The sequence below is a fragment of the Pleurodeles waltl genome, chromosome 5, assembly GCF_031143425.1.
Source record: "Pleurodeles waltl isolate 20211129_DDA chromosome 5, aPleWal1.hap1.20221129, whole genome shotgun sequence".
Taxonomy (NCBI): domain Eukaryota; kingdom Metazoa; phylum Chordata; class Amphibia; order Caudata; family Salamandridae; genus Pleurodeles; species Pleurodeles waltl.
The window spans coordinates 1,133,528,344-1,133,551,332 of record NC_090444.1 but is presented as its reverse complement, the minus strand read 5'-3'; the positions used below and the strand labels follow the sequence as shown (position 1 = coordinate 1,133,551,332).

General features: G+C 47.2%; 1 protein-coding gene across 1 annotated transcript in view; it reads right to left on the bottom strand.

Annotated features, from left to right (window-relative positions):
* LOC138296315 (amine sulfotransferase-like) overlaps positions 1–22,989 on the bottom strand; it is a 532,156-nt gene that overhangs the window by 293,515 nt on the left and 215,652 nt on the right. Inside the window, exon 5 of the mRNA XM_069235348.1 lies at positions 11,810–11,904. Coding sequence (XP_069091449.1) covers positions 11,810–11,904 — 95 coding nt within the window. The remainder of the gene's footprint in view (positions 1–11,809; positions 11,905–22,989) is intronic.

Genomic DNA, 22,989 nt, shown 5'->3' with positions numbered 1-22,989 from the left:
GCCGTTCTTTTCAGTATTCACAAACTGCACTTTTGTAGTACCTTACACTTTGTAGTAAATTATACTTTTCTGTAAGTCTGGAACTGCACATGGCCACCACTAATACTGCAACACCCTCCCATAAATAATAATGACGGTAGGAGTATATTGCAAAATTGTATGTTACTACCAAAGTATACGTTACTATAAAAGTGAAGGGCGTTAATACAGAAAAATAGCAAACCTACTCAAAAGTGTAAGCTGCTACAGAACTGCAGTGTGTGGATAGCACTTTATGTTATGTTTTTCAGTATGAGGCTGAACATGTTTATTTGTGGTTTCCAGCATCTTCACTTGGTTTTGGGGATGTATAGGCAAGGAAATAGTATAAACCCCTCCATGGCGAAAGTAGTCCTAGAATGAACAACCCCTGAATCTGTCAAGGAGATAGAAGGTTCATCATGTTTGCTAAATATATTGTCAGTTCATAGCCACTCCTTTCTGTGAACAGCTCATCATCCAGCTGACAAAAAAAGGTTGTTTTTTCTGTTGGAGTCAAGAACAGGAGAAAGCCTTCCAACAATAAAAGACTGTACTTAACACGGAAGTAATACTTTTGTAGAAAGTCCAGCACTACACTTGGCCAACAATTGGTACTGCACCACCCTTTCTTAGAAAATAATTGAGGTATGGACGGAAAATAAAGCTCAGAACTGTAAACTTACACAAAAATGTAAATCATATTTGTGAATCAGGCCCTAAGGCTCAGCAATGGATACTTTTTACAGACAGTTATGATATATCGAGGAGAAGCTGTATTCCTTCCTTTGATGATTACTAAACAAACTGCTATGAACCGGTGTCATTTCATGTTTTTCCTGCAGCTGGACACCTGGGACATAGTGAGAAGGTGGATTTGATCATCTGAGAGTTTATTGTGGCCTTGTCTTAAGACCTCAATAAATGAGTATATCCAGAAGAGGGTAACTTGTGCTAAAGTGACATCATCAGATATGACAACAGCAGGGGCACTGCATCACCTTCTCTCTTCAACATAACCCTGAAGCTTGATATGTCTTGGGTTTATTGTGGAATTAATTCCATCAAATAGTTGCTCAACTTTGTTGGTAATTGTGGACTACTTCACTCAAATGGGACACTTCATTTTACTCAAGAAACTCCCTAATGAGGTAGAATTAGTAGAGTAGCATTCCACCATTTTTAATGGAAGAGACTTTTTCTATTGACCATGTCTAGTGCATATAAAGGCCATATTATGTTTGAACAGTTGATTTTTACAAAGTACCTATATTAGAGAAAAAGTGTCATTCATAATGTGTCTTAATAATATATTGAAATATTTTTTGTTGACTGTAGAGTACACAATGTGCACCAGTTTAAGTGTCATAACTGTATTGAGTTCACATTCTTGAATATATTTTGATTTTAGTATGTCTGACTCACAGATGGTATTATCTGATGTTTTATATATGCAATTTGTTTTGTTTATGAGCATATATTTTCCTTTCTCATCCTCTTGTTTTGCTAGACCCCTCTCTTATCCCGAGAGATTTAACATTCCCTATTACTACATTTACTGATTATCTACTGGCCCTGAAGAAGGTGGATTTTGTGAATTGTTCTCCAAAGAAATGTGTTAACATTTGTAATGGTCCACGGTTGTTGGCCTACAAAAGAGGAAATAAATTAAATTGTAGTCATCTTCTCTTTTAGTAAGACCTGTGGTACGCAGCAGGGACCTCCATTTTCATCCATAGATGAAGTTACAGGAAATTTCACTGGTAGAGTTTGCATCCAGTAAGACTCTCTATTAGGTAGAGCTCCATTCTCACGCTCCAATAGCTTCAATCCACAAATGGTGTCAGTACATTCACAGTTTTATCAGAGAAAACCCTTTTGTCACAGCTTTATACTATCCAAAAGGCTGCTCATCAAATTCTTTAGCAAGCCAAAGCAGATCATAAAGGATCTGTAGAGTGACACAGAAGTAAAGCACCTGCATATTAGAAGAGGCACAGGATGTGGTTGTAAATTAAGGACCAGATTTACAACGCCCTAGCTCCACTTCAGCATCACTTTTTGTGATGCTCCTGTGGTGCTGTACAGTGTACCACATATAAAAGGCGGCGCTAAGCCACTTTTTGTGGCTTAACGCTACCTTGTAAATATGAGTCCCTATGATGCAGTTTTCTGCGCCAGAGGGGCGTGCAATGGGTGTTGCTGTGGGTGTTCCACTGCAATGCCTATTGCTTTTGAAGCTGCCCCAGATTTACAAGAAGGCATAAATATGTGGCAACACCAAAAACAAACGCCACGCCAGGGGAGGCATTAGCAAGGTACAACGAGGAGGAATACTTTTATTTGTTTTTGCTTTTTCCATGTGTGTTGCATTCTGTAGCACACATAGAAAGAGCAAAAGGCCATGAGTAATTGCTCCTGTGCAGGGAGGTGTCCCTTCCTGCACATAAACAATCATTCAAAAATTACGATTTGGTATGTCTCTGTGTGCTGCATTATGCAGCATACATATAAGTGTCAAACTGCCATTGTAGATTGTTTATGAACAGGAAGGGACACCTTCCTGCACATTAACAATCAATCACCTAAATACACAATGGTGCAAGGGTGCCTGCATCGGCACTGGCAGCTAAATTTAGCATCAGAGCAGCGAGAAACACAGGGGTGTGAATCCCTGTGTTTCTAAGTGACACAGCGCTGCAAGTTTTGGTGCAGCACTGTGCTGCGCCATTTTTTTGTAAATCTGGCCCGAAGTTCCTCACAATTTCAGGGTCCAATTCCAAGTTCACACCTTTTGTAAAAGGGAAGGTGGGCATTTCTTTGGTTTGAATTTCACTGTCTCATATACCTGGGATTTATTGTCCACTATTTAGCTGAAATATGTAGCCAGCTGATAGCTAAGTCTATTTGACATCTCATTATAAACCACTAAACTTCCTGATCACGCCCAGTAAACAGAATCATTCCTTGGTACGGTTTTTCAATTAAAAAGCATTGCTACTCCTCTAGGAGATTCAGTTAATGAGGAGAAGCAATCTCTTTCAGTCCAACTATACTTTATGATGTTTTCTTTCCCTTTCTAACATTGTGTTTCTTGGAAAAAAATAAGAGCAGGATTAAATGTTCTTAGCAAGGTCATTCAGGTGTTTTAGTTGGATCATTTTACCAGTCTCCTAACATTTAGGCTTGGTATTATAAAGTAAGTCTGTAAAGCCATTCCCAACATGCCATGTTAAGATTTTCTGGCCAAAAATGTATGTATCTAAAAGAAAATAGTTTTCCCTCACCGAAAAACCACCTGGACCTATCACCACTTCTACAGTGCACCCAATTCATCCCTCCCCCTCCTGTCTAAAACTACCCTTCAGAAGGTATCATATTCTGTTCTGTATAAGGGGGCTGCCTGCTTCCAATGGCCTCTTACTGAACAGAGACTGTCAACTGACATTGTAGCATGTTTTTCTCTCCAGATGTAGTTACAGAGGACAGGAGATGGATGGTCTAGGTATCGATTTGTTAACCACATTTCATCTCATTTGGACTGTGACACTGTCTGGCAGCTAAAATGATTGTAGGTCATGCTGCTTAACCCCTTCTGTACCCAGGACGTAGTGGTTACGTCCTGAGGCACAGTGCTGCTGTGCCCAGGACCTAACCATTACGTCCTGTGCACAGAGCCCAGCGCTCCCTCTGGGGGTTACCCCCCACCCCCCCAAGTCAGGGATGGAAGGGGAAGCCCTTCCCCTTCCACCCAGACCCCCCCAACCCCCCCTGTGATGTCAGCGCGCTAGCGCGTGCTGATTAGTCACAGGGTCTCCCCCATCGCGCTGGAAGCTCTGCTTCCAGCGCGATTGAAAGAGAAATGCAAAGCATTTCTCTTTCAATCCCATGGGGAGGCCCGGAGGGGCTTCAAAGGGGAGGAAATGTGTTTCCTTCCCTTTGAAGTCTCTCACAGGGTTTCAAAAGCCGGATTGCTTGCAATCCGGCTTTTGAAACCCCACTAGACACCAGGGATTTTTTTTTTTTTTACTGAAATTGTAAAAAGGGAGCGACCCCTTGGGCAAGGGTCGCTCCCAGGGGGGCATTTTTTGGGGAAGGCCTTTTCTGCCCCCCCTGGGGGCAGATCGGCCTATTATTGGGCCGATCTGCCCCCAGGGGGGGCAGAAACCTCTAGGCACCAGGGATTTTTTTTTTTTTTTTGTGATGTTTTCTTTTTTTTTTAGGTGGGGAGCGACCGCTTAGGCAAGGGTTGCTCCCCTACGGGGCAATATATATTTAGGCCATTTCTGCCCCCAAGGGGGGCAAATTGGCCTATTTTGATGAGGCCAATCTGCCCCCAAGGGGGGCAGAAACCATTAGACATCAGGGAGTTTTTTATTTTTTTGCGTGAATTTCACGCAATGGGAGCGACCCCTTGGGCAAGGGTTGCTCCCAGGGGGGGCATTTTTTTGGGAAGGTTTTTTCTACCACCCCTGGGGGCAGATCGGCCTATTATTAGGCCGATCTGCCCCCAGGGGGGGCAGAAACCTCTAGGCACCAGGGATCTTTTTTTTTTTTTTAATGTTTTCTTTTTTTTTAGGTGGGGAGCAACCCCTTAGGCAAGGGTCGCTCCCCTAGGGGGCAAATTATAGTTAGGTCATTTCTGCCACCCTTGGGGGCAGATTGGCCTATTTTGATGAGGCCAATCTGCCCCCAAGGGGGGCAGAAACCATTAGACACCAGGGAGTTTTTTTTTTGCGTGAATTTCACGCAAGGGGAGCGACCCCTTAGGCAAGGGTCGCTCCATGGGGGGGGAATTATTTTAGGCCATTTCTGCCCCCCTGGGGGGTAAATCAGCCTATTTTGATTAGGCTGATCTGCCCCCAAGGGGGGCAGAAACCACTAGGCACCAGGGATCTTTTTTTAGCGCCGTCACGCACGGGGAGCGACCTTGTAGGCAAGGGTCGCTCCGGGGGGGGGGCAAATTTATTTTAGGCCATCTCGGCCTATTGGTATTAGGCCGATCTGCCCCCAGGGGGGGCAGAAACCTCTAGGAGCCGGGGCAATTTTTTTTTTGTGTTTTTTTTTTGGTTTGTTTGTTTTTTTTATAGATGGGGAGTGAACCATCAGGCAAGGGTCGCTCCCCTGGGAGGCAAATTGTATTTAGACCATTTCTGGCCCCCTTGGGGGCAGATTGGTCGATTTTAGGTCAATCTGCCCCCAAGGGGGCAGAAACCACTAGGCACCGGGGATTTGTTTTTTGGCACCAATGTCACGCAGGGGGAGCGACCCCTTAGGCAAGGGTCACTCCCGGGGGGGGTTGGGGGTTCGGGGGGCAAATTTATTTTAGGCCATTTCTGCATCGGCCTATTATTAGGCCGATCTGCCCCCAGGGGGGGCAGAAACTTCTAGGCACCAGGGCAAATTTTTTTTTGTGTGGTTTTTTTTTTTTTTAGAGATGGGGAGCCACCCATCAGGCAAGGGTCGCTCCCCTGGGGGGCAAATTGGATTTAGACCATTTCTGCCCCCTTTGGGGGCAGATTGGTCGATTTTAGGTCAATCTGCCCCCAATGGGGCAGAAACCACTAGGCACCGGGGATTTGTTTTTTGGCGCCAATGTCACGCAGGGGGAGCGACCCCATAGGCAAGGGTCGCTCCTGGGGGGGGTGGATGTTGGGGATGCAAATTTATTTTAGGCCATTTCTGCCCGGGGCAGATCGGAATATTATTAGGCCGATCTGCCCCCAGGGGGGGCAGAAACCTCTAGGCGCTGGGGCAAATTTTTTTTGTGTGTTTTTTTTTTGTTTGTTTGTTTTTTTAGAGATGGGGAGCGACCCATCAAGCAAGGGTCGTTCCCCTGGGGGGCAAATTGTATTTAGACCATTTCTGCCCCGGTCGATTTTAGGTCAATCTGCCCCCAAGGGGGCAGAAGCCACTAGGCACCGGGGATTTTTTTTTTGGCGCCAATGTCACGTAGGGGGACCGACCCGGTAGGCAAGGGTCGCTCCCGGGAAGGTGGGTATTGGGGGGGTGGGGGTCAAATTTATTTTAGGGCATTTCTGCCCCTTCTGGGGCCGGCTGAGCTACAGGTAGGCACTTTGCAAAAAACACCTCTGTTTTCTGTGAAAAAATATGTTGTGTCCACGTTGTGTTTTGGGCCATTTCCTTTTGTGGGCGCTAGGCCTACCCACACAAGTGAGGTACCATTTTTATCGGGAGACTTGGCGGAGCGCTGGGTTGAAGGAAATTTGTGGCTCCTCTCAGATTCCAGAACTTTCTGTCACCGAAATGTGAGGAAAATTTGTTTTTTTAGCCAAAATCTGAGGTTTGCAAAGGATTCTGGGTAACAGAACCTGGTCAGAGCCCCACAAGTCACCCCATCTTGGATTCCCCTAGGTCTCTAGTTTTCAAAAATGCACAGGTTTGGTAGGTTTCCCTAGGTGCCGGCTGAGCTAGAGGCCAAAATCTACAGGTAGACACTTTGCTAAAAACAGCTCTGTTTTCTGTGATGTGTCCACGTTGTGTTTTGGGGCATATCCTGTTGCGGGCGCTAGGCCTACCCACACAAGTGAGGTATCATTTTTATCGGGAGACTTGGGAGAACATAGAATAGCAAAACAAGTGTTATTGCCCCTTGTCTTTCTCTACATTTTTCCCTTCCAAATGTAAGACAGTGTGAAAAAAAGACGTCTATTTGAGAAATGCCCTGGAATTCACATGCTACTATGGGCACCCCGGAATTCAGAGATGTGCAAATAACCACTGCTTCTCAACACCATATCTTGTGCCCATTTTGGAAATACAAAGGTTTTCTTGATAGCTATTTTTTTACTCTTTATATTTCAGCAAATGAATTGCTGTATACCCGGCATAGAATGAAAACCCACTGCAGTGTGCAGGCCATTTATTGGCTCTGGGTACCTAGAGTTCTTGATGAACCTACAAGCCCTATATATCCCCGCAACCAGAAGAGTCCAGCAGACATAACGGTATATTGCTTTCGAAAATCTAACATTGCAGGAAAAAGTTACAGAGTAAAACGTAGAGAAAAATTGATTTTTTTTCACCTCAATTTCAATATTTTTCTTTTTCAGTTGTTATTTTCTGTAGGAAACCCTTGTAGGATCTACACAAATTACCCCTTGCTGAATTCAGAATTTTGTCTACATTTCAGAAATGTTGCGGTTTCTGGGATCCAGCATTGGTTTCATGCCCATTTCTGTCACTGACTGGAAGGAGGCTGAAAGCACAAAAAATCGTAAAAATGGGGTATGTCCCAGTAAAATGCCAAAATTGTGTTGAAAAATTGGGTTTTCTGATTCAAGTCTGCCTGTTCCTGAAAGCTGGGAAGCTGGTGATTTTAGCACCGCAACCCCTTTGTTGATGCCCTTTTCAGGGAAAAAAACCACAAGCCTTCTTCTGCAGCCCCTTTTTCACATTTTGTTTAACAAAACGAAATTTTCACTGTATTTTGGCTAATTTCTTGGCCTCCTTCTGGGGAACCCACAAAGTCTGGGTACCTCTAGAATCCCTAGGATGTTGGAAAAAAAGGAAGCAAATTTGGCGTGGGTAGCTTATGTGAACAAAAAGTTATGAGGGCCTAAGCGCGAACTGCTCCAAATAGCCAAAAAAAGGCTCGGCACAGGAGGGGGAAAAGGCCTGGCAGAGAAGGGGTTAAACTATGTGCCTGATCATTCCTATAGAGTAGCTGAGAAGCAATCCCTTTTTTATCTGTCTGCTAGATATTCTTCATAGTTATTTCATAACTACCCCACCTAATGATGATGCATTCTTTTGCTTTCTAACCTATGTGCTGAGCATTCCCACTTATAAGGCCTTCTCTGTTCCTTTTAAACCCTCATTTCTCTCTCTCCTATACCCTCATCAATAGACAAATATAGGGAAGATTATGGAAGTCGCAAACCTGACAATTTTTTTTTATCGCAGGTTCCGAGATTACAGAACACAGAGTTGCAATGCATACATTGTAGCACCTTCATCAGGGGGCGGCTCCTCCATAAGGGCGAAGAAGGGTCACCCCAACCCCGCCAGCAGCAGAAGCTGCAACGCTTTCACCACAAAGGAATAATAAACTTGTTTTATTATTCCTTCCTGGTGAAAGTGGCGGGGCATCGGGGATGACAGCCTCGGAGAGGAGTGCACAGAGCACTCCCCTCAGCGCAAATGTGTGCCTACATGAGCTGTAGGCTCTCTCCAGCCTGGCAACACAGTTGCTGGGCTGGAGAGAGCCTGCACAGGCTCCCAGTCTGCCTGGGAGCGCCCTTGATGGGGGCTCACAGCCAATCCTGATGCTGCTCTGAGCAGCGTCAGGATTGGAGCAGGGTAGGCTGAGTGCTTGTGCCTGCAGCACCAGCGATGAGCAGCAGAGGAGCTGCAGCAACAGAGGAGGTACGTTTTTTTTCTTTCTTTTTTTAAAATTATTAAATGTGCCCTTCTCCCTTCCCCTGTGCACTGCAGCCGCCCCGCCCTTTTACATAGGAGCGAGCCGCGACTGACCGTCAAGGTTGTAATTTAATGTATCAGTGGTTTGTGACCGCAATTGTGGTTTCAAAATATTATTTGACTTTCGACCTATCATCGCAAGTGGCAGCCATTCACACAGTAGACGTTTTATGAATGCCAGCTACGGGCATTGGGGGAACATACAGTTATCAAGGGGTCCACTCCATGCTCCTCACAGTACGTCCTTGCAGTACATTATTTAAAGGACGAGGCTGCACTAAAAACAAAATCGCAGTTTAATGTTTTGAATGCAAGGATGTAGGCCTGAGGTTCTTTTAGCCTGTAGATTTTGACTGGATTCTGCAAATCCCATTGCATACTCATTTTACATTGTGACACAGTGTAATTTAGGTTTTGAAGCTGTCACTGTGGAAAACGCTGCCTGAGCTATAACCCAGGTGAAGCCACATAGGGCCAAAATTTGTCAAATAGTTACATGTTACCATAATTTTATAACATTTCAAGCAGGCCAAATTGTCAGTTACTTACTCACCTTTGGCCACTTTAGAAGTTCTGTTCACACTTGGTGCAAGAAGCTCTGGGTTCTGTCTGCTGCATGTTTTTCCTTTTAAATTGCGTTGTTGTTTTAACTCATTCGGCCATCTTAATGTACAGTTTCTCTACATGCCTCCATTCTGTATCATTTCTGACTTAAATAGCATGCACCATGACAACATAATTTATCCTCCTTCAGTCTGTTGCTTATGCCCTTATTTTTTCCCAGCTATACATACGATTTATAGAATACTCAGCAGAAGAGAGAAGCAAATGTCATCTGGCTCAATTAAGAACCATAGAGAGAGGAGGTTTCAAAGTATCTAAAGAATATTCTCTGGTGAAGCACATGTATGCCCTGAGCAGCGGTGGCCACCACAAATCTCAAGGGGAGGGGTAGGCAGGGGGAGGGAAGCGGGGGGATAGGACGGGGGCATTTATAAAAAAAAAACTTACCTTTTGCCATCGCCTCCTGCCACGTTACTCTTCTTCCTTTCCTCAATGTGGTCTCCCAGCATTCATTGGGACACCAGCACAGGCTCCCTAGCAATCCTGGTGCTGCTTTCATGCTAAACCTAGCAGGAAAGCAGTGGCAGGATTGGTCTGAGCCGCTTGGACTGCCGCTCAGACACAACCCTGGGGTCTGTGCAGTTTTTCCAGCCCGGCTGTTAAACACAGCTGAGCTGGAGAAACTTAAGTGAGCTTGTGTGTTTGGCCAGCCTGAGATGGCTGGCCTAACACGCATGCGCACTTAGGTGCACTCTCTCTGCCTCCTTCCTCCCACCTCCCTGAACATGCTGCTGGCTGAGGCAGCATCTGAAAGATAAAATTATAATTAAATATTGTTTTATGTTGCAGGTCCTGGCTTAGCCAGGGGGGAGAGGCTCCTTCACCATTACAAAGGAGCCACCCCTGGCCCTGAGTTGACATGACACACTGAGCTTAATTGTTCTCCTTTTTTCTTTCTTACATTTCCAATTTGTCTAAAGATCACATTGGAAACCTATCTTCAGCTGTGTGCTCTTGGAGGTTGTGTCTTTTCTTCTGGTTCCGTGGTATTCATTTTAGTCAATAACATAGATCCTGATTTTGAGTTTAGTGGATGGAATATGTTTTTATAAAGTTGATGGATAGCCTGGCTGTGGTATTAGATGTGCATTATATCCTAGTGCACTTGTAATGTGGTGGATAGCTTACTTCATCACTTTTGTGACAGGGTATCCTATAGACCAACCTCTAAGGCACTTAGGGCCATATTTATACTTTTTGACGCAAAACTGCGCTAACGCAGTTTTGCGTCAAAAAAATTAGCCCCGGCTAACGCCATTCTGAAGCGCCATGGGGCGCCGTATTTATTCAATGACGTTAGCCGGCGTTAGCCGCCGGCGCTGCCTGATGTGCGTGAAAAAAAATGACGTACACCCGGCAGCGCCGGCGTAGGGGAATATGGAGCTTGGACACCAAAAAATGGGGCAAGTCAGGCTGAGGCAAATTTTTCGCCTCAACCCGATTTGCGCCATTTTTTTCGACTCCCAACCCCCATTGAAATGACTCCTGTCTTAGCAAAGACAGGAGTCATGCCCCCTTGCCCAATGGCCATGCCCAGGGGACTTCTGTCCCCTGGGCATGGTCATTGGGCATAGTGGCATGTAGGGGGGCACAAATCAGGCCCCCCTATGCCACAAAAAAAAAATATATATACTTACCTGAACTTACCTTAATGTCCCTGGGATGGGTCCCTCCAGCCTTGGGTGTCCTCCTGGGGTGGGCAAGGGTGGCAGGGGGTGTCCCTGGGGGCATGGGAGGCACCTCTGGGCTCCTTCCGAGCCCACAGGTTCCTTAACGCCTGCCCTGACCAGGCGCTAAAAAACAGCGCAAAAGCGGCTGGACGTCATTTTTTTTGACCCGCCCACTCCCGGGAGTGAATTTTGCCCGGGAGTGTAAATACGGCGCACATGCCTTGGAGTCACTTTTTTAGACGGGAACGCCTACCTTGCATATCATTAATGCAAAGTAGGTGTCCACGCTAAAAAATGACGCAAACTCCATGGACTTTGGCGCTAGACGCATCTAACGCCAAAGTATAAATATGGAGTTAGTTTTGCGTCGGAATTGCGTAAAAAAAAAACGACGCAATTCCGGCGCAAACAGAGTATAAATATGCCCATTACTTTTTTGCTCTTTTGGAATACAAGATTTGTACCACACATTGGGCCTGATTACAACCTTGGCGGAGGGGGTTAATCTGTCCCAGATGTGACGGATATCCCGCCCGCCACATTAGGAGTTCCATAGGAAATAATGGACTCGTAATACAGCGGGCGGGATATCCGTCACATTTGGGACAGATTAACCCCCTCCGCCAAAGTTGTAATCAGGCCCATTATCTGTTGTTGAATTGAAATATTGATCCTTTCTCCACTGAACTCACTAAGAGTAAAGCTTTAGTTTCTTCAGTGCTGGTAATGGGGTAACACAAGGCTACGGTAAGGCAACCTTTGAATTGACTGTGTGGAAACTTCTTCCAAAGAGAATTGTGGAGCTGAACTAGAACGTGTATGTCTTTATGCACTCTCCCACACCAACCGCACAAGGCAAATATCTTCCACATTTGTATTATTATGCAACATGTTAGATACTGTAACATCAGTATGGCTAATTTATATCATCTTAAAAAAGGACATTTTTAGTACACATTCAAAGCAATGAAACGTAACTCAAATTCTTATTTTGCTAGTAGAAGGCATTTGTCAAATTATTCTCATTTCATTAGAAGATTAATTTGTTGACCAACCTTCACCATGTCCTCATATTGGAGGAAAAGTATATTAAACTCGTCCTTGTGAGTGTGCCAGCCTTTAACATGATCAAACCAGGAGCTTGAGGCCACTGTGAGAGAAAGAAGCCATGTTATTAGAACTAAAATAAAAGAAAAACATTAGCAATGCAGAGCATCAGACGCAACATTAACAAAAGACTCACAAGTTAATAAGGAACCCCCAAAGGACTCATGCTACCAAAGTCTCTACATATAATACAAAGATAACTCATCACACCAAACAAGGCTAAGTATAAAAAATATAGATATGGTTGGCACACACATTCTGAGTGTCGAGAGTTACAGAACTATAATAAGATTCTGTATTTAGTTCATGTGTAAATCCATACGCTCTTTTACTTCTTCATAATGAATAATGAGAAAGATCAAGCAGATGGTACAATAGTGTAACGAAGTAGATCAATGAACAGCATAGTATGGCCAACCAACACATGTTTTGTCCACTGTAGACTTTCTCTTGGCTGACAAACTTGATCCACTGAGTGCAAATCCAGGATGTGGAAACCCTTGTGTATTCTAAATGGACCAGGTGTGCCTAAGTCAAGGTGTTCAAGTGGTTATCTTTTTAAGGTTAGCTAAGTTCCAGATGAAGCAACACATGTAGGTGGAGAAGTCAAGTAGAAGCTCACATGAAAGTAAATGGAGTCCAAAAACACTCTGCAGAAAGGTATGCACAAGTAATAAAAATGGAGAGAAAACCAGGCACTGATCCCATAGATAATGTGCCCGTTGCCAGGATTGACAGGGGAAGGTTGTTCATGTGGCTAGGATAAGCCACTACGAAGTGCACAAATCTGCTGTAGTGTTAAAGAGTATTGAAGGTGTCTTCAATGAACAAATATTGAAGACCTGAATGCACATCAACAACAAGTAGTTTCGCATATGACACCCTCCCACAATTATCTTTCTTCAAATTCATCTCATGCAGATCTTGCCAACATCCTCATCTCCCTAAATTCCACTTCCAATTAATATATTGTGTGAAGACTTAGTGGAATTTGGTGTTACCACTTCAATGAACAAAATGTAGGTAATACACCCATTGCCCTAGTTTGTCAGTTGGAGCAACACAAGAAGGCTGATTGGCAGGATGTGTTTTCAAATTGGCAAACAGTATGACCGACCAGTGCACAACCCTGAGAAGAATATGTTGAAGGAACCCTGGATTGACACATTTCAGCTGAAGCTGTGGTAAACGATGATTCAATGTGAGCCCACTAGATCGTTATCTTCCAAGGCTAATGATGTCATTGTAATAAGGGGCAAATTTATACTCTGTTTGCACTGAATTAGCATTAATATTTTTTTTACTCCACTTCGGTGGAAAACTAACTCCATATTTATACTTTGGTGCTAGACCCGTATAGCGCAAAATTTATGGAGTTTGTTACTACGTCAGAGCCTTAATAAGTAAACTTACAAGGAGATGCGTTTAGGTCGACAAACCCTTGAACCACGCTTGGAGATTTCCCAGTACGAAATATTTTCTAATCAAATCAACAAATCAATGTGCAATCAATAATTTCAGTCACTAATTGGTAACAATCAATAAGACTCAATAATTGAACTCACCATGACCTTTCAGTCATGAATAACCACACCAGTTTCTTTAAGCGTTAGGATATTTATTTCCCTATTAGTTACAATCTAATATCATGTCTGTTAATCTCAATATCAATAAATCACGCAAAGCAATCCTAATAAGTAATCAAAACACACCTTAATAAATGCATCAGCTATATTCATTCAGCAGTTAGGCACATCATTAATATGAATCAACTTAGCAGAGTCTCATTAGTACATGTTTCAACAAAGCAAGAACTCAGTTATTTATCTATTTGCATAAGATTAGTGAACCCCTTAACTAACCTCAAAGTAACATCCGCATGTTGGGCTTCATGCAAAACATTTAGTGAACACGAATTTGGAAAACATCTAAACTAAGGCCTCTATCAAATAGCAGTTGGTACCTAGAAAGGAAAGGCAAGTAGACAATCACAATTTGCATCAGATAGTTACCAATCCAATAGACCAGCAAGCAGCATCAGTCTTCGTCCTCAGGACATTAGTTCACCAGCATCAGCAAGGATAGGACGGGGAAAAGTCTTAAGGTAACATAGCTAAGTAACATTACTTCCCTTAGATAGAGGAGAAGATAGCATCGGTCAAGAATAGGATAGAGGATGGATTAAGGTATCAAAGCAAACATTGAAAAAATAATAGCTCAGTAGCTCAAAAGGGGAAACGGAATGGCGAAATGGCAAAGTGGCAAGTGGAAAGTGTATCCGTTAAAGTAGAAGAAGAAGTGTGTGTCTATTTCCTTGGGTTACGCCGTTAAATCAAAACTGCCTAACTAGTCCCTAATTTCTCATTGGATACATTTTGATGCATCATTATCTCTGGCCAATAATTTGGTAAGCACCTTGATAGAATTTTCCACAATTTGCAGTTCTCACGTCGCAGATTGGTCTATGTTATTGACGTCGTCAACGGTTGGAATGTCAGGTAGAAAATGTTACACTTTGTGCTCCAGTCGGTGTCTTCATTGCCTTCTCCTAGTACGGGTAACCTTGCACCTGTTACGAATTACACTGTTGCAGCTAGCAACAACATCGCCTTGAGCAAACCGGTTCTCATGAGAAAGAATTTACTACGGCTACACACACATAACTTCTGGAAAAATACAGCTTTGTGTCCTTCAGGAAAACAGCACATTACACATTAGAAAATACAGTTTAATATGAAGCCAGGCAGCTAGGCCCAGGCCCTCGCTAAGCTAAGGCCCTTCTTATTAATATAGCAAACTCTTAACACATAACTCTAATTATGATATACTAATATAAATTCAAAACATTATTGCATAATAATTCAAAATTATTAAGCTTTTTCATTAGCCTTTGTATACATTGGTAGCCACTCCCCGTGGGCACATTTCAAACGTGTGCATTATTTTCTATCTTAACACATTTTCTAAGCGGCTTCATCACACAATATATTGCAAGCTTTTCGTATTAATATTGCTTTTGAAAGACCCTCTCCAACAATCCCTCCTCTGATGACTCATGTCATCACAAAACTTTTCCCCCACAAATTTTACATCAGCTAAAATTCTTTCAAGTCAATCTCTTCCCTTATTGGCTTCCCCTTGAATTTTTCCCTAAACAATTTTTCCCTTTCTTTTTCCTCCCTCCTCTTATTATGTTTTGCCATATTCAATTTTATCCTCTTGCTAATTTTCCATGCCGCCCACAATCCAAATAGACAAACTATAACAATCAATATTCCCTGGATTATTTTAGACAATATCCCATGCCATATATTGCTAAGCCAATTCCCCACTGAAGCAAAACCTTTCCCAACCTTTTCCCAAACACCTGGTTCTTTCAATTCCTTCAAGTCTGTACTATCCTTAGTCAAGTTAGTAAGCATACTTCTAATCTCATTACTATTTTCTGGTATATATGCACAACAATGAAGCTCATTAGGCATCCTACAAACTCCACCATATTTCGCTAAAAGAATGTCTAAAGTAAGCCTGTTTTGAAGAGTCATAGCCCTCCCGCAGCAAGTTCAGTATCCATCAGGAGTATAGCCCCTGAAAAATATGTCAGCATGTTATCCACAATAGTAGACAACTTTCTAATCTTTATCGAATTTAAGATAACTCCCACTGAAGGAATTATTGCCCCAAATATGTCTCCCACTACACCAGCAGTGGTCTCTCTCTTATGTCTAGTACGATGTAATTCAGACAATTTCGGAAACTTCTTTATATCTTCAATTTGGTATATCTTTGGGAAAACTAACCCCAAATAACACGTCCCATACCATCCCTTTGGAAGACGGTAATAAGCATTAAGCCCACATATATAGTAGATCCCTGGGATCGCTGGATCCTGTCCATTTAACATGAACGTCCATTTACTCTGAAACAAAAACACATGCTTACATTCACTCATTCCCACAAATACGCTGTCATAATATGATTTCGGTCTAGATATGCAAAGCTTCCCTACGTGTAATGCATCTAAAACTAACTTCCCTTGCTCCCTAATTGCACCATAACTTTCACTACTAGCAAAAGCTCACTGCTGCAATCCTTTTTCTAATTTACCCTTTAATGCCCTCCTTCTGTCCTCCGTGTGATCTCAAAAGCTTTTCCCTACAGATGTAAGCAAGCATGTCAAATTATTGCGATGTGGATAAGATGTACTAATTGTCAATGTCGGGTAAACAAATCATTTATACTATCTAGCTACCCCAATCAAATCCTCTATTATAGGCACATAATAAAACACAAGGTCAGGATTAGAGTAGAAATATTGAATCTCCTCCTGGTTATAAAATCTTATTAGTAGCAGACTACAGCTTATCCCATACATTAACTGCAACGTATGATAGGTAACCCCCTCTTGTACCGAAACAGGAATCTGCGTACACACAAAACAATTCTTCGCTTCCATTGTCTCAACATACTCACTCATCATCATCATCATAGCTTTATTTCGGTAAAACACAGATACCATAAAGCACATCACAAAAAATTACAATTTTACAAAAGTATACTATAGATAAAAAGTCCTTGTGTAAAAGTCCTTGAATGTAAGACATTTTCCCTTTAAGAACAAACCATATAAAATTGTGATAAAATAAATATTAAATTTTCCATAATAAATATCATGACACAAATATATTCCTAATTTAAAAACGAGAGATGGGTTAAATGAGAATACAAGACGTTCCCAATATAAACTCCTGTTAATGGGATGATTTTAAAATTTTTATTCTAACACACCAAATTTCATCTAAATAGCTTGCTAAGGCAAATGCCACCATGCCCTCAGTATTAGACCTAAAAATTCTGAGGGCAGTAAAACGGTTCTGGAAACCCATAATTCTACAAAGAGGGACGATACACTTATTTCGTTGTCTATCGTAAGCAGGACAATGAAACAGTACATGAGCACTAAATTCAGGAAGGGAGCAGCCCATCGGACAAAGATTGGCATAAGAATCATCATTAGACCAATTACAGGTAAAAGAACGTAGCGAAAGGGAGCCTAGCCTGAATCTGATGTAAAGGGCGCGGGCTCGAGGAAAAGTAATCAAATCCATACGATTCACACTCATAGTGACATTTGACTAATGTAACCTTGTCCGTCAAACTACCTAGAGGGACCTCTGTTAAATTCCCCACTTTTAGCCACCGCCAATATCCATCCTTTACAACTTGTGCCGCATTTTTGGGTAAATTATTAGGAGCCATCCAAAAATGGGCCCGCCCAAGTTTAGACAGACTAGCCCTAACATACTTGCACCAGGGAATTTTTTCCGCGTTGTTTCCACTTGTCAAGACTTTCAACCATATTCTATACGGGCTAAGCACGTCCAAGGACCATAGTCTGATCCAATATAGTATTGGTCACTGCTATATGAGCAATAGAATCGAGGTTCACGTCCATGCGTACAGGCAACGTAGGAGAACTAGTGGGTATTCTAAGGATAGACTTTATAAAGAAGTTTTCAGCAATCTTCAGATCCTTAAGGTTTTCATGTCCCCATAGTTTCGCTCCATAAAGAACGTTCCCTCTTACTTGTAACTTGTATATTTCCATTGCTGGAGTGATTTCAAACCTGGGGGACCTGTTCACAAATCTCAGTACACCACCCAGGTTCAGCTTTAGTGACATATGAGCCCTTGCTATCTGAGTCTGCCATCTATGCATATCCTCCAGTCTAACCCCCAAATACACAAATTCGGCAACTCTCTCCAACTCTACCCCTTCCATAAAGATGTTCTTTCTTACTTTGTGTTTATTGTCACCAAAGATCATATACCTTGTTTTCGTAGAGTTCACTTCAAGACCCTGATCTCTACAGAAGGATGTGAATTTTTGGAGTAAGTTTGGTAAACCAGACGCAGTTTGGGATAGCAATAATGTATCATCCGCAAAAAGCAGACATGGGCCCTCATTCTGACCCTGGCGGTCGGTGATAAAGCGGCGGCCAAGCCGCCAACAGGCCGGCGGTCTTAAATATGCAATTCTGACCCTGGCGGGAACCGCCAACACAGCCCGCCAACTTAACACTCCGACCGCCACAGCGGTACAAACAAACAGCGCGGCGGTTCCCGCCAACAGCCAGGCGGCAGACAATGTACCGCCCACCCTATTACGACCCACCAATCTGCCACCTTTTCCGGGGCGGGAGCACCGCCGATAAGAACACGGCGGAAACAGACTACGAACGGGAAAACGCTCACCTCTACGCACTCCACGCGAGATTCCGGCAGTATGGAACCAGAGTTGCAGGTCATCCCCGCACTCCTATTCCTGCTCATATACCAGGAGCACGCCCGGCGGCGCGGAAGACATCGGTGAGTACTGCACCTACGACACAGGGGAGGGAAAAGCTTACCGGCACACACCCACCCACCCACACCCACTACAACACACACATCAATGCATTCCCACAGATCACTGTCACAACCCACAAACCACCCCCCTCCGAAATAATGCAAAGACCAAAAGAAGAGATCTTAAACGGGCAGATATATTGAAAAATGTACACCAGTAATCCCAATAAATAAATAAACTATGTACAAAATATATACAGCTACTAAATGTAGTCCAACCACTGTCCGTGGATCACAGGGGTCCTGTGCAAAGGGGCAAGGCCCAGTCCCACGACAAGAACTCCACGGAGAGAACACTGCAGGGGCATCAGAAAGAAAATAGGACAGGCACCTCAGGGGGAAGGGAAGGGGGGGCACCTCAGCCACTTGAGTACACGACGCCAGATCCACGAGGGGACTCCATGACCACTGGGCCATCCTGGGGAGAGCAAAGCCACAGTCCAAACAGTCCATACAGTGGGTGGCCTGCCCACTGGGCCATCCTGGGGAGAGCAAAGCCACAGTCCAAACAGTCCATATCCTGGGGAGAGCAAAGCCACAGTCCAAACAGTCCATACAGTGGGTGGCCTGCCCACTGGGCCATCCTGGGGAGAGCAAAGCCACAGTCCATACAGTCCATACAGTGGGTGGCCTGCCCACTGGGCCATCCTGGGGAGAGCAAAGCCACAGTCCATACAATCCATACAGTGGGTGGCCTGCCCACTGGGCCATCCTGGGGAGAGCAAAGCCACAGTCCATACAGTCCATACAGTGGGTGGCCTGCCCACTGGGCCATCCTGGGGAGAGCAAAGCGACAGTCCATACAGTCCATACAGTGGGTGGCCTGCCCACTGGGCCATCCTGGGGAGAGCAAAGCCACAGTCCATACAGTCCATACAGTGGGTGGCCTGCCCACTGGGCCATCCTGGGGAGAGCAAAGCCACAGTCCATACAGTCCATACAGTGGGTGGCCTGCCCACTGGGCCATCCTGGGGAGAGCAAAGCCATGCCCACTGGGCCATCCTGGGGAGAGCAAAGCCACAGTCCATACAGTCCATAACAGACCCCACTGCCACTGGAGGAGGCAAGTTGGCCAGAGGACATCCTGCAGCCCTGCCCGAGATAGATCCTGCCCTGCCACGTCTGCCAAAGGGCCAGCGGTTCTTGCCTTGAAGGGCCCAGTTCAGCGGTTCTTGAGACGGCGGGGCCCAGTTCAGCGCTCCTTGCCTTGAAGGGCCCAGTTCAGCGGTTCTTGAGACGGCGGGGCCCAGTTCAGCGGTCCTTGCCTTGAAGGGCCCAGTTCAGCGGTTCTTGAGACGGCGGGGCCCAGTTCAGCGGTCCTTGCCCTGAAGGGCCCAGTTCAGCGGTTCTTGAGACGGCGGGGCCCAGCGGAGCGGTGCTTGAGACGGCGGGGCCCAGTTCAGCGGTCCTTGCCCTGAAGGGCCCAGTTCAGCGGTTCTTGAGACGGCGGGGCCCAGCGGAGCGGTGCTTGAGACGGCGGGGCCCAGTTCAGCGGTCCTTGCCCTGAAGGGCCCAGTTCAGCGGTTCTTGAGACGTCGGGGCCCAGCGGAGCGGTGCTTGAGACGGCGGGGCCCAGTTCAGCGCTCCTTGCCTTGAAGGGCCCAGTTCAGCGGTTCTTGAGACGGCGGGGCCCAGCGGAGCGGTGCTTGAGACGGCGGGGCCCAGCGGAGCGGTGCGTGAGACGGCGGGGCCCAGCGGAGCGGTTCTTGAGACGGCGGACGGTCTATGGCCAACTGCTAATTGCCTGGTGGTGCCCTCCTGGGCAGCGGGGATGGTGCTCCTTCACTGCCCACCTGGGCTGTGGGTGGTGGGGCCCTCCTGGCCAGCTGGGCTGGGTCCTCCCTGGGCAGCAGGTATGGGGGTGGTGGGCTCTCCCGGGGCAGCTGTGCCGGTTCCTCCCGGGGCAGCGGCTATGGGGGTTGTGGGCTCCTCCTGGGCAGCAGGCCTGCTGCCTGACCTCTCCGACTTGCTGCCCTTGCCCTCCTTAGTCGTGGGCCTGTGGCCCTTTCCTCCCTTTGGAGCTGTGGCTGGTGACTGTCTCTGGGTGGTGTCCGGGGGGGATGTAGAAGGCGGGCTCCTGCGGCGCCCCTTCCGCCTTCTGCTCCTCTTCCCAGGGGGTGGGCTGGCTGTCCCCTTGCTGCTGGGCGAAGATCCAGACATGCGGGCTGGCGGGCTCCAATACCCCTGCACCCTTGTCAAGGGGGCTGCAGGGCTGGTGGTGGCTGAGGTGCTCTTCTTACCCCGACGAGAAGGAGGGGGGGGCTCAGGGTCAGGAAAGAAGTTAGTAGTGGCGAGGAAGAGCTTCTTGGGACAATGGAGAGTGGTAGGTACAGTGGGAATGGGAGTGGAGGGAGAGGATGTGGTTGTAGGTGAGTCACGTTTGCTGTCTTTGGGTGCAGGTGCAGGAGGGATAGGCTGTCGTGAGGTGGATGGCTGTTGGGTGGGTGGGTGGCTGCGTTTGTGTGGTGTGGAAGAGGGGGTGACAGACACAGTGGGAGAGGACACAGGGGACGTGTAAATGGCAGTGGGGGTGGTGACTGCACGTGTGCGGACTGGAGTGGAGGGTGTGCTGGTGATGGAAACACTGGCTGATGGTGAGGTGAATGGAGGTGTGAGTGTAGACGTCACAGGGAGGGAGGAGGGAGACGAGGAGGTGGGGGTCACAGAGGTGGTAGTGACTGTTGGCATGTCTGCATCGGAATGTTGCGTGTGTGAATGTCTGCGTGATCTGTGGTGCTTATGTTTGGATGAGCTTCTCTTGGGTGTTGAGGTGTGTGCAGGCTGGTCTGATGGTGTGGGTGGGACAGGCAGAGGAACAGGAGACTGGGAGGAGGGAGTTAGTAGAGGCAGGCAGGAGACAGGGACAATGGCTGCCGTCAGTGCTGAGGCCAGAGCCTGGAACGATCGCTGATGGGCAGCCTGACCCGAATGAATGCCCTCCAGGTACGCATTGCTGCGATGAACCTCCCTCTCCACCCCCTGGATGGCATTCAAAAGGGTAGTCTGCCCAACAATGAGCGTTCGGAGGAGGTCAATGACCTCCTCACTGAGGGCAGCGGGGGTAACAGGGGCAGGGCCTGAGGTGCCTGGGGCGAAGGAGATGCCTGGCTTCCTGGCAGAGCGGGCACGGGGCGAACGCTGAGGGGCTGCTGGGAGGGCGGAGATGGTGCGCTGGGTGGCGGCTGTACCTGTAATGGCGGGGGGCACGGATGGTGCCACCCCCGCAAGGGAGCCCCCTTCCGAGGACGTGTCCGTGTCGCTGCAGGGTCCAGTCGTCCCCGTTGTGGAGCTCCCCTCGCCCTCCGTCTCACTGGTCCAGTCTGACTCTGTGGCATGGCCCTCCTGGGCCATGTGAGATGCAGCTCCCTCCTGCCCCGATGCCACTTCTCCTCCGCCTGATGATGCTGATGCACACAAGCACAGAAAGACAAACAAAAAGGGGGGGGAGAGAGAAATAAAGGGATATTGAGTACATGGATCTCCGGTACAGTTAGCGGACATGACAGACACAGATGCCCCCTGCACTAAGTTGCGCACTTGGGGTCCGCTACGCATTCCGTGGAACATGCCCTACACGCCTAGAGTTGACAACTGCACCCATGGATGACACGGCCCAGGGATGGCTGTACTGACAAACTACTGAGGGTGGTGGCTGGGGACACATGGGCTTACGGGGGTGCCCAGCCTACAGATATCGCCCTGGCCTAGGGGGACCCCCAGCCCTCCTCCCCCAACCAGACACCTCCACTGCGCGACAACAGAGTAGATAATGCTTGTACTCACCCCCTTGTGTCTGCTGTGCTGCCCTCACGCGCCCATCCAATTCAGGGTAGGCCACCGCCAGGATCCGGAACATCAGGGGGCTCAGTTGACGGCAGGCACCCCGCCTACGTTGGGAGGCCATCCCCAGCAGAGACTCGGCGGTCTTCTTGGTCCCGCGGCGGATGTCCTCCCACCTCTTGCGGCAGTGGGTGCCCCGTCGATTGTGGACCCCCAGGGTCCGGACTTCCTTGGCGATGGCACGCCAAATCCCGATCTTCTCATGGGCGCGGACCTATGTGACACGTACAGGGAGGGAGAAATACCACGTTCAAGTTTGTCAGCATTTTCCTTTCCAGTGGCCCAACGCCCCCCATCCCCGCCAGGCCCCCCGCCATGCCCCCCGCCAGGCCCAACATGCCCCCCATCCCCGCCAGGCCCCCCGCCAGGACCCCCGCCAGGCCCAACATGCCCCCCATCCCCGCCAGGCCCCCCGCCAGGACCCCCGCCAGGCCCAACGACCCCCATCCCCGCCAGGCCCCCCGCCATGCCCCCCGCCAGGCCCAACATGCCCCCCATCCCCGCCAGGCCCCCCGCCAGGACCCCCGCCAGGCCCAACATGCCCCCCGTCCCCGCCAGGCCCCCCGCCATGCCCCCCGCCAGGCCCAACGCCCCCCATCCCCGCCAGGCCCCCCGCCAGGACCCCCGCCAGGCCCAACATGCCCCCCATCCCCGCCAGGCCCCCCGCCAGGCCCCCAAGCCAGCCAGTGGCCCCAAATCCAGATTGAATTAAACTCACTTGTTGGTCTGGAGGACCGTAGAGTAGCGCATACTGGGGGAGGACCCCATCCACAAGTTTCTCCAACTCCTCTCCAGTGAAGGCAGGGGCCCTTTCCCCAGGCGCAGCAGCCATTGTCCCTTCCAGACCGAGGTCACAGCAACACTTGCAGTATAGGTCCTC